The sequence below is a fragment of the Amphibalanus amphitrite genome, unplaced genomic scaffold (assembly GCF_019059575.1).
Source record: "Amphibalanus amphitrite isolate SeventyFive unplaced genomic scaffold, NRLGWU_Aamphi_draft 000875F_arrow, whole genome shotgun sequence".
Lineage (NCBI taxonomy): Eukaryota > Metazoa > Arthropoda > Thecostraca > Balanomorpha > Balanidae > Amphibalanus > Amphibalanus amphitrite.
The window spans coordinates 28,903-41,428 of NW_024882369.1; the positions used below are offsets into that span (position 1 = coordinate 28,903).

Sequence of the window (12,526 nt, forward strand, 5' to 3'; positions counted from 1 at the left end):
CAAACCGACGTCCGACATGGCCCACGGCCCCACACAGTCGGGTTATTTTGGTGCATGAAAAGGTCGTTCGAGGAACACAACCCCATTCCTCCGTCCTCTCGCGTGTCTCCGAGTCCAGTCACGGTCTGAATCAGACCAACAAAAGCCTCGCACGTCATGTCACCGACCGTGTGTTTGTGGTTCTCACGCGCCCTGCACCCCGCTCGAGAGGCAGCTCGCTCAGCGTTCGGCCTCCAGAGGGGGCGGTAAATGGCATGGCGTTTGCGTTGTACTCGGTTACCAGTTGTGATTCGGCCGAGCGACGGTGCCTCTGAGGAGTCAGCGGACGCGGCGAATTCCGAAGGGAAAAGGGTGGTGACCTGGCGCGTTACCACGCGCCTGGGATGGAAGGGTGCATTAACCTTTCGGCTGTCCATGGCCTCTTGGGTGACGGGACCCCGTTTCTCCCCCACTGCTGTCTCATTAATATACAATGTAAGACATGACATTATATGAAAGAATCGGAGTCAAAGTAAGCAAGGCCATACCTATATGCAAGGCCATATAAGAAATTAAGTCAAACGATCTTTGTCCAATTCCATTGGCTCTCAAACCGCGTGGTGAAGCTCAGCGAGCTTCCCTATCCAGGGAAAATTTACTTTAAAAAAAACGGTGCTACTCATCATCATTTACTGCTGAACTATTGTATCTTTCTGACTCTGAGGCGCAAGATGCGATAAATAAAAAACCGTGCGTAATGCGTATCTTTGCGCAAGTTCAAAGGTAAACGTTTCGTGGTCAGTAACTAACCTCATGAATTATTTAGAAAGGATGTCCGGTGTCGTATGAATTCAAACACATCTGCCTGATTTGCTAGCGACTGTTTCTGTGCAGAGCTGTAGCCAGCCTCTTGCGTCGTCGGCTCCGCGGTTGCCTTTATCCCTTGTAAATTGTCGCTTCACCGTTAGTGCCTGTATGGCGCAGTGGTATCGTGCATTACTAGGTAACAAAGACTGTTTTCGTTCCCTTGCCACATTTGTTCCACATTTAGCGTCGCGTGCTCCCGTACTGTGAGGTGTTCAGCTATACCGTCCAAAAACGTTGCCCGATGACGCATCGTCTTCGAGGCGTCATACTCGCGAGGCCCTCAGGCACGAACCAATGTTTGTTTTGGAGCAATCAGGTCGCTTTGAAAAAGTGAACAAGTGACAAAGACGTATCATTTATCATCCGGGTCTCTCAAATGTGTTGAATGGATTCTGATGGATTGATGGAAGGCCTTCTGTAGTTTGAGAGCTTATAAGTTCTTCCTCGCACAAGCGTGCTTCCGCATTCATGAACTATCGGGTGTTTCTACATAGTTCACGTTCATGGCAAGTCCTTCGCCCCCGTCAAAAGTCATCGGGTACGCATGGTTTCTCTATTCAAACTGGAACGGGCTACCGTACAGGGCTTTGTACATATCACAGATAGAACAAAATACACGTAGACGCCCATGAAACGACAGGGCGACGCTGATGAGATGGGCACGGGTTATTGCGGAGCGACACAGACTGTAGCCCGGAGACACCCTCTCCTCCGAGCGGCCCACAGTAATGGCAAGCGATATGGTACAAACACAGCTTGACCCGCCTTAGGCGAGTTTCTCCACGGGCGCCAGGCCGGCGTGTGGTCGCAGAGGGCGACCGTTCGGCGCGGCGCCCAGCGTGGCCGCGAAGGTGCCCCCGCCGGCAGGGATGCCGTAGTAGATGTCGGCGTCAGAGGCGGCAGGCGGCCGGCGGCGCCGCTGACACGGCTCTGTGCGTGGTGCCGAGCCGCGATCGCGTGGATTATTATCGTATGAAGATTCTCCATCGCTGCACGAGCACTCGACGCAGTGTGCGCCGCACTGGCCTCGCGAGGGCGGCGCGCGGAGCCGCTCGGACGCCGGCGGCGGGTGCGTCGGCGGCGGCGGCAGAATGTCGGCCAGACTCGGCCGGTTCGACACCTTGGCGTCGACAGCGACGAAGTAGTCGTTGGCGGTGCTGCGGCCGGCCGGCATCGTCGGGCAGCCGGCTCGCACGGGGATTCCCTCGCCGGTGGACAGCGGAAGGTTTAGCGAGTGCGCGTAGCCGGGCGGCGCCTGGCGCAGCCGACTGAGCGGGTTCTGACGGATCACGCAGGTGGACGCGTACGGGCCGCTGTCGCGCAGCGGATCCAGCTCGGCGTACTCGGCGCAGAGCGCCGCCGCCGCGTGGTGCTGCTGGTAACCGAGCAGCTTCTGTTCGGAGAGATTAGAGTCCTTGTCCGAGTCTGCCGGCCGCCAGCCGCGATCCACCCACATCGCCTCCTGGCCGGCAGATTTTCCCGGTGTAGCTTCCAGCGCCTCTTTGACACCCTGCTGCCTCTTCAAGTACACCAGACCAACCAGGAGCGAAACCACCACGAACACCAGAAAACCCAGCAGGGCGATGAACCACGCTTGGTGGACAACACGTGGCTGCTCTGCTTCGTTTGACAGCACCGGTCCTCCTGTGGTAAACTCCACTGGTTCGGAGGCAGGCCCGACCCCCGGGGCCGTCTGGGCTGCCACTCGGACCCAGTATCGGGTGTGAGGCGCCAGTTCTGTCAGCTCGGTGGCTACCAGAGACGTCGTGCTGTTGACGGTGTAGTTTCGCCGCAGCCCGGTGATGTTGGAGAAGAAGTACACTCGGTAGCCAGTGAGAATGCCGTTGGTTTGGTCCGGGGCGGGCGGACGCCAGCGGAGAACCACGCTCGTTTCATTCTCTACACGTGCCAGCAGCTGCAGCGGTGGTCCAGACGGAACTGCCAGAGAGGGAGAGGGTGAACTGTGAAGTCAGCTCTGTGGTGTGCTATCGGCTCAAACGTCGACAGTCGGCCGTCATATTAGGTAACCGTATTCAAACCGGGCAGGTAACCTTCCCAGGTGACTGATGTCTAACATTACTCAAAATATCTCATCAAACATAATTTCGATGCATCACACACGTCAGTTGATCATTACATATCATCCACAAATCTGGTAACATATTGCTCGGACTTCACGCCATCTAATATCTCATAACTCGTTAATCTTCAGCACACCCTAGTTCTGAAGGAAATCTTGTTCCAAAGTTTGATAAAACTAAACTTTCCACCTGATGAAAATAAGAAGCTCCAAAGTATAAAGATCAGTGATGAGAAACGGGCGTGGCATCAGGAAAGTTTTCGTTTCAGCTAACGTGATTTACTGTCTGGGGGTTTTCTGGTCCAAACACACAGCAGTCCCAGCGGTCGGCCGGCCGATCGCGCACGACGCCATCTCGGCGCCGATCAATACTCACCGTCCTGGAGGGTGGAGAAGGTGGCGAGCGGCGCGGCGCGGCCCTCGACTCCCCGGTAGTACGGTGACACGATCGCCTGGTACTCCGTGTGGCTGCGCAGCCCCATCAGACGGTGATTGGAGGCCGCTGGCTCGGGTACGGTGACGGTGGCGAACGGGCCGCCCGTCACCGGTCGGTACCGCACGTAATATCCATCCACCGGCGGAGATCCAGCCGCCGGACTCCACACGAGCAGCGCACCGGTGGGCGACTCAGCGCGAGCGGTCAGCCGCGACATCGGCCTCCGCTCCAGCATCTGGCGCGCCTGCTGCGCCTCAGCCGTCAGCATCTCTGCCGGCTGAGAGCGCAGCAGCAGCTCGAGCTGCAGCAGGTCGGAGCCGGCAGTGCTGACGGCGCCGCACGCGTAGTAGCCCTGGTCGCCGGGCCGCGGTCGGGACAGCACCAGAGAGCCGTTGGTGCCGAGCGTGTGCCGTCCGCCGGGCGCCAGCGGCTCGGGACGGCCCTCCTTCAGCCAGTAGACGATCGGCGTGGGCCGGCCCTCGGCGCGGCAGTCGAGGGACACCGGTTCAGAGATGTCCGACTCGGCGATCGTTGCCCGGCTGGTGATCACCGGTGGCGCTGTGGGAGGTCACAGAGAGGTCAGAGAGAGGTCAGAATGAGGTCAGATATGTGAGGTAGATGTCACGGCGAGGTCAATGAGGTCACAGTGAGGTCAAAGGAAGCTTACAAGCAGGAGTCACAATAAAGTTTTAGAAAGTTCACAATAAGGTCACAGTGAGATTTGAAGGAAGTCAAGTCAGGTCACAGTCAGGTCATACCGAACGTTTAAAATTAATTGCTGGACATCAGATGCTGCGATTAAGGTTCAAATAGAATGCGCATCTTCCATCCCCTCAAATATTTTGGTCATCTCCTCACCTGTGACGGATAGTCTCGCCGATCCCGTGACGCTGCCGACGGCGTTCTCCGCGCGGCAGAAGTACTCCCCCTCGTCCTCCAGGCGCACGTCGTCGATCCGCAGACTCTTGTCTTCAGTGACGAGGACGCGACCGAGAGGCAGCTCGGCGCCCATCCGCCGCCACACGATCTGCGGCTGGGGGTCCCCCGCCACCTGGCACGTTAGCTCGGCACGCCGCGACACCACGCTCGTAATATCCTCGGGAGGCCGCAAGAAGAACGGCTTCACTGTGGAAGAACAGAGAGTGGAGGTCAGGTCAGGTCGAGCTATAGGTCGAACAAAGTACCGCCCTGATGTGCTATCCCTGGGGTAATCCTGTTGTGCGGCTCCTGTCCAGGTGCTATTGATCCAGACTGCCGGCGACCACTCCCAGATTGGCACAGGGAATTGACCTGTAGTCAACCTCGCAGGGTCATTACAGCGACCAAATGGCTCAGGTCTTTACACGTCGATAATCCATAGGGAGCATCGTAGGTATCATAGGATCGCCTCGCTTAGCCAAGGACGGTACACGCAACACTGTCTCAGGGCTGAAACAAACGGAGACCTCGAACCAATAAACAAGTGACAAGACAAATACGGTGAGTGAAACAGCATAACTGTACCTACGCGTAGGGCGTAGCTACGCCAAGAACAAGCAACGACTAGTAGATAAGGTGAGAGACCGTAAGCGGTAGAGAGACCTCGGGAAATGCCAGTCGAATAATAAAACAAGCCTCTGTGACGCCATGAGCAGCATACACACACCCAGCAGGGTGAAACAAGCTGATACAACTTCAGATACTGCTCAGCCGAGCGGACCGCAAAGTCACGCGACCGGGGGCTTGTATGCGAATAACCTCAATTTGAATTCGAGGAACGCTGATCCCAGCCGACTCACCGAACTCACGAACAAAATACCCAGCGGTGAAAACACTCCCGGATCGTTGCTAATCCCATCAGCTAACATGGCGAAGCCTCTTATCATGCACGTGTTTCAAAACAGAGCCTCAGTCAAAGTCGCGACCCTGGACGGAGCCCTCGGCTCGGGCGGACACCAGCGTAGCGCACCATCACGCGACAGCGCTCGGTCATCCGGATCCACGACCGACATTGCTGTCCAGCTTCTGGAGACACAACGAACGCAGGGCAGTGCTCGGGCGGCAGTGGATCGTCGCTTGCCAATGGATTGTCGGCGAATTGCGACGCTGACGGAGAAAGAGGCCACGGGTTTTCGGCCATATGTGCATTTGTACCCAATGCCCGTAAAATGGGGTTCCGGCCGCCACTATAAAAACGTCTTTGAGTCATCACGGGCTGATGGTAGCGTCAGACTAAACAAGCTTTCGTGACAGTGTTGTGACGTCTACATATACAGGCAGCCGGCAACAGCATGGCTGCCGGGTGCGCATCGCATGGGAAACGAGAGACGTTATCAATTTCATTCCTGGTTTTGACTGTCTTAAATATGAGTGAATCATGCAACCGTGTTATAAACGGCCGTGATATATTACAGGGACCCACTCAACAAAGGTAGGTACATTTGTATTTCATATTCTTATCTTTGCCTTCCAGGACTTTCTCCGCATGAATGGTTGCTGACTGTGACTAAGCTTTAGGTCCTCCACCCATGCAAACCATCCAGGACCTGCGTCAAAGCTCGATGCCATTACTTTCTTCAACGCGCTACTGCAAAAACACTAAATCGATTTGAGCTCCCATATGTTGGCCCGACAAAATACGCGAGGTGCCCAAAACGCTAAAAGACAGTTTCGATCGGTTTCTGGCGGGATGGATTGAGAATCGTAATGGACAGAGGTGTGCACCGGTCCCATCCCTCCCCTTCTTCAGGCAAGGACAGCCCATTTGTGGATAGTGAGCATCTACCGGAACGAAAATGCAGATGCAGAGGGGTCTTCAGGAAAACGGCCGTTGCATCGGCGACGGTAATAAAGCGCCCGGAGACAAACAGGGTGCTGAGATGTTACGGATCGGGACCAGCTGCCGCGCCACCCATCAATGCCAGCCCGAACACAACATCGTTACTAGTAACTGTCTATGCTCCCTGCGTTGACGTGCAAACGCCTGACAAAATCACCACGCCAGCTGCTGTCGGTCCAATGCACAGATCCTACGCGCGGCAAATCATCTCAGTCTCAAAAGCACAGGCTTTGATCGTTACCAGGCGTTGGACGACGTTACAAAAAGTGCGATCATAGGTCAAGCAGTTGCGAAAATAATCCACTTCGGCGAGATGTGTCGTAATGACTACGAGCTACCATCGACGCAAGTGTGTTTCTAGGCGACAAATGGAGACCATTAGTGCGTATAACTGGCGTTGCCGGGCGAGCAGCAGAGTGCGTTATACCGTCCACGGATGCACTGGATTCTCCGAGAGGAAGAGGAGAGGAAACTTTGAACTCGGACCGATCCGATTCCTACCATTAGATGGGCGGACGTCTCTCGACACCCTCCGCCCGACTGTCGCAAGTAATCCCGCCTTCAGTGATCGAGTCAGCCCGCGCGCGCCTGCTCGGAACGACTTAATTACCCGGCGGGGCGGTAACATGTGCGCGACGCTGATGACAGCCTGATGACACTTTGATGACGCTCTGATGGGCCGACGTCAGTCGTCAGCGGCGCCGGTCGCCAGCGTGTCGACATCAGACGCGTACGAATTCATAAACGTGACGCCTTAGAAACGCTCCCGGCGAAGACGAGTCGGAGGGACCGTGAGAGTTTGTCGCTGAACGGAGACGGAGAGATCACGAAGCAGTGAGACGATGCTCGGGGCAATGGCCGAAGCCCTTCATAGAATATCAAATTATACAGCAAAGTCCGTGTGGAGCTGCACTGATATCGCTTGTTCGGCTGAAGACTTGAATCCATGCGTGAGGGAGAATTTAGGAGTCTGCTTTCCGCCCTGTCATTACTTTAGTTTTGATGACACACAGTGTATGAATCCGTACAAAAGTGTACCCAATAAACGTTTACATACACAGTGCGTATTGCGTGCCGTTGCCGGCATGCTCAGCTTCCGAGCACATCTCACGATTCCAGCTGAGAGCCACTTTCCCCTTTAAAAGTTTGGCCGGAACAAATCCAGCCACTTTGACTACCTCCTGAGGAGGCATAAAACCGACACGCATCAAGAAATGACTGCAGAATGGGCTTATATGAGGTCCACCTTTTGTCTGAAAATCTACTCCACTGCTCCCAGGTCAACACGCGAACTTTGGTCACGCCAGGGCACTGTTACAAAGCAAACTTCGGCCGAATCGCAGCCGTGCAGAGCCGGCCACGAAAGGCAATTAGATCATTTATCTCGGGGAGCACTCATCACGTAACCGAAAGTCGTGGTGGGAACCTGTATCCCTCTCACGCGCATCCCCAACTAAAGACGACAGGTTGATATTGTTTCAGAGAAATTTGGACAATAATCGGATCGTAATTTCACAAGTTCATGTTTTGCCTGTCTTATTGCGGACGACCACCGTTAACCCTCGCCCGTAAACGGCGATCTGCCACCTTCGCCCATGCAGGGGGGGGGTTGGTGCGACCCCCCCCCTTGGCGTTTGAAAACGGAGCGTCGTAGAGCTTAGCGGAAAAAACCAACGGATTGCTCTCAACGAGATCTCGCGATTGGTGGTATATTTTTTGGTCCTAGGTCAACATTTGACCTACTTTTGACCGGTCAAAGGTCAAATTTTCGGAAAAATAGACTTTTTTCAACTTTCCGCGGCGATTGCGGCAAAACGGTGGGAGATATCGACTTGAAACCTTCACTATCGTGTTCCTTGATCAATTCTCTATCGTTTGGTATGTATTTCGTTTCCCTAGCTCTAAAAATGGCGCGTTGGGAGCGCCGGAAGTCGGCAAGGTCACAGTCGGCGGCAGAAATTCGAAAAATCAAAATTTAAATTTTTGAAATCTGATTGTATTTTTGGATTTGGGAGGTCCATTTGCTCCCTATAGAAGCTAATATTGCTGCATATTCCCATTGAGGTGACAAGAATTAGCAAAATAGTGGTTCGGGCGCTTTTCAAAAATAGTACCGGACGCTGTTCCTCTTGTGACGTCATAGCTCCGTGACCTGACCTGACCCGGTCAAGTTTCTTATACCATATGATAGCCAATACTTGCCCCAACATGCATGGGAAGTTTCATCACGATCCATCAACCGATGTCCGTACCATCGGCAGGAAACCTCGGGCGTTGGCACTCAGTTTGTGAAAATCCGGCCGGAGGCTGTTCCCTTTGTGACGTCATAACTCCGTGACCTGACATGACCCGGTCAAATTTTTTTTATCAAAAGATGCGCAAGGTTTGCCCCATAAGGTACCCAAAATTTGGCGGCGCTGCGCGCCGCCGTTTTTGCACTATTTCCGAAAAACCTCAGGGGGGGGGGGGGTTGCACCAACCCCCCCCCTACATGGGCGAGGGTTAAGATGTGGAAACGTGATAACCTCTGATCCTCCTTACAGTGAATACCAAAGCGCCTAAGCACAGTAGACAGTCCAGCTGGAAACAATATAAGAACGTCTTACACTCTGCTGACCACACCTGCCACCACCCACATCACACACAGTCCCACGGCCAGAAGCCGACAAGACGGAGCGCATCTTACCGTGCACGGTGAGCCGGGCCGGTCGGCTGTGTCTCTCTCCTGCCACGTTTCTTGCCACGCAGCTATACGAGCCCTCGTCGTGGTGGCGCACATCAGAGATCACCAGGTCACCGTCCGGGGCCAGCCGCAGCCGCCGTGACCCGGTCACCGCCAGCGGCTCCTCGTTCCGCCTCCAGCTGAGGTCAGGGGGCGGGTGGCCCCTCGGAGGGGCGCACTGCAGGCGAACCGTCTCTGTCTGCGCCACTTGGACGTCCTGGGGTGACACCCGGAATTCGTCTCGCAGAACTGCAACAACAGACGAGTGACGTTAGGTAGAGCCCAGGTATAGAGCCATAACCAGGACAAACTCCGACCAAACGAAGCAATCCCTCCAATATGTCATGTTGTAGATTAGCAATTACCTACTTTTGATAAGCAAAAAATCATATAATATACAATTTAGGCATTATGGTTAGCTTCCCCCAAGTGACAATCACCCAGCAAAGGATGAATCTCGCTCCCAATTTGTGTTGATTGCTTTTTAAGGACGCTCTTTGAGGAAAAACAAAAGTGTAAAACCTTCCCAAGGGTTTGGTGGCATGTCAAGACGGAAATGAGGTGATTACGTATAATGGGAGCCATATAGTTCCGCCACACTGCGCCTAACGACGCGACGCCATATTTAACGACCCATTTACATGGGTATGGGGAACAACAGGATTGGATGCGGTAGTTCACTTACGTAAATAACCTGTGCCTTTGGAAAGACAAAGTCAGAGAGTGACTTGATTGAACCACCTGCAAACAAAGTGCTTTGGAAATAGCCAAATAACGCACTGCTAAAAATTGTCCACGGACACGTTTTCAATGGTGCCGTGCAGTGTTCGCCACGGGCCCCAAAATCCCCAGCCCAGCCCGGCCCGGGCCCATGGGTTCAGAGCCCGGCCCAGCCCGTAGCCCGCTCTTGGCAAATATTCCAAGCCCAGCCCGGCCCGGCCCGTCAAAAATAGCAATCTAGTTATTGTCTTAGTCTATTGCTATAATAAGCATGATTGATTACACTATTTTGAGAACAATTCAAATTGCATGAATATTAACATGGCAATCATGACTCCCTTCTTTTCAATGAATATAATCATTTCAAGCACCTATGGCACAAATTTTAACAGTAACAGCAAGCACCTCAGTCAATTAGGTCATGATTACACACCTATAAAAAGTTTACATGATTATATTAACTACATTCTATGAGTAAAGTTATCTTGCAAGCTGATGTGTGAACATTATCATTCATAATTGGTGACTCTAATGCATACTTGAAGGAAGTATTTGCCACATACTACATACTTCCCAGCACTTACCTACCAGCAGAAAAAAAAGCTTGACTTATGGGAATAATTGATGAATCTGTCTGGGATTGACCTTGCTCTTAAATTCACTCCATAGATGCTGCAATATCAAAAGCCTGAGAAAGCATACAAAATAGCTGACACTAACTTTAGCACTGTCTTCCAAAAAAAGAGAAAATCCATCATTTATCAGCAAAACTGATCTTATCTATTTTCAATTCATGTCCACGTGTCAACCGAATCTCTGTGGACAACTATCTGCTACTTTCCGCTATTTTATGTTAGGCTCTTTTCAAGATATGGATATCGCTAGCAGCGTAAGCAGAAAACATGGTAAGCTTGAAATGTCATTGGGTAATTTTGCGACTTTTACGCATCATCATCAATCGAAAATGAGCGAACACTTCTTGATTGTCGCAGCTGCGGCAGGTAGCGATTTTGACCAATTGTATAATAAAACATATATGATCAAGTTTTTGTTTTGTTTTTCGTTCGAGTTTTCAGACTTCGTGATTTAGGTTTTATTTTTTATTTGTTGAGTTTTGTTTTTCACCTTCATACTTCCTTTAAAAACGTATTTATTTGATATACTGTTGTGTATACTACCTAGATGCCGCCACATAAACATAGCGCCGCCGCCGCCGCCATGATCGCCATGATTGCAAATTTTGTTGAGAAGGGTCTGGTTTTGTTGTGATTTATTTTGACAAAATTATGGACATTTAAAGAAGCTTTCATCGCGAAATACTCTGTAGAGTTCCTTGTTACTTACAGTGTGTTTTGTGAGTATCCTTTTAAGGTTCTGTTCGTTAAAAAGCCGTCGGTGAAGGAAAAAAGACTGTGTTGGAATTGTCTCACTATCGCCATATATAAGTGTTAAACTTAATGTAGCCCTGTAGCCCATCATTGTTGAGTGGCTTCTTAGTTTTTGGAGTTGAAGTGCTAAGTAAGTTATTCCGATGACTACATTTTAACTTTTATTACAAACTAATGATGCTAGAGATTCTCTGATCTTTTTGGTTGCGGAATTTTTATGAAAACCCTCCTATGTGTGACATGATGTGATATTGGATAATTCTCAAGATTCCCAAAATTCAATATCAAGTAGGTTTTCTTTCACATTGCTTAAATTTGGTTTAGTTTTTGTATTTTCCCAGTGGGTTTTGTTTGCATCAGTTTCCAAATTTTCTTAAATTGACATTAATCGCAAAACCCATAGTGCACAAAGCTCTTGGCCCGGCCCGTCCATAGCCCATTAACTAATGATATTTGGGGGCCCGGCCCAGCCCGTAGCCCAGCCCGGCCCATGGCCCGTTGGGCTGGCCCGGCCCGTGGCGAACACTGGTGCCGTGGCGCGATGTACGAGTAGGTAAATTGAAATGCGTGCACATACACGAGGATGTTGAGATGAACATTCAATATGTGTTACTCGACTATGAAGTTTCATTTGGTAAAAAGCAATTAGTCTACGAATATATAAGGGAAACATGTACCTAATGCGCGCCTTCTCCCCATGTAAATATAAATCAATAACAGTATATGTATAAATGCTTCATATTTCGTCGGACGTCTCTCTGGAAGAAAGCAACACTTTTCTTGGTAGCAGATTCACTAGCTGTAATCTCAACGGAATTTTTAACCATAATCACTTATGTTTATGGCAAGATAATCAAATGATTCGCTGCTGTGAGCAAAGAGGATACCAAAGCTGACTTCTCGAGAACGGTGCAATAAGAGCCGGTGCGGACAATGCCATTGCTTTCACCAAATCGGCCTACGCTGATGCCGAGTCGCTCGCCGCGGTTGGGGATTCGGGAAGCCGGCGATATGCCTTGATGGGCTTCCTCTTTTCCTGGGAATCATGGCGTCAATGGCACCGACGGGACGAGCGCGGTCTGTGAAGGGTCTCCCTTCATGATCAGAGCTCAGTCAGTGAGGGGCCTCCCTCCCGAAATCCCAATCCGAGCTCGGTGAGTGACAGGCTCCCTTTTCGTCCTCAGAATGGTTAGAAGGGACTCCCTTTTCTGTTCCTCGCAGAGCATCGCGTTGTGTCGCTTCCAGCGCGGTATCAGGCACCTGTCAGAGAGGGGTAGCTGGAGGGACGGTAATATGATGGGAATGTGGCCATGGGACGTTTACCAGTGGTGGGACAGTGACGATTTGAGCGATGTTCGGTCATGGGAAGGTGACCCGTAATGGTATGGGACTTTAATCGGTGGGACGTTGGTAGGTGAGATGGTAAAATATCGTAAGAAGTACTAAGTAGCGATAAGAAGGGAAAAGCATAATTAAGCCAACGCACATTTTTAATATGGATACGATGTCAGTGAAC

The 12,526-nt window shown here is 51.6% G+C and overlaps 1 protein-coding gene across 1 annotated transcript in view; it reads right to left on the reverse strand.

Annotated features, from left to right (window-relative positions):
* Positions 1-1,385: 1,385 nt before the first annotated feature.
* LOC122367518 (roundabout homolog 2-like) overlaps positions 1,386-12,526 on the reverse strand; it is a 32,750-nt gene continuing 21,609 nt past the window's right edge. Inside the window, exons 3-6 of the mRNA XM_043340652.1 lie at positions 8,867-9,151; positions 4,221-4,487; positions 3,303-3,920; positions 1,386-2,784 (exon numbers count right to left, since the gene is read on the reverse strand). Coding sequence (XP_043196587.1) covers positions 1,613-2,784; positions 3,303-3,920; positions 4,221-4,487; positions 8,867-9,151 — 2,342 coding nt within the window. The 3' untranslated portion in view covers positions 1,386-1,612. The remainder of the gene's footprint in view (positions 2,785-3,302; positions 3,921-4,220; positions 4,488-8,866; positions 9,152-12,526) is intronic.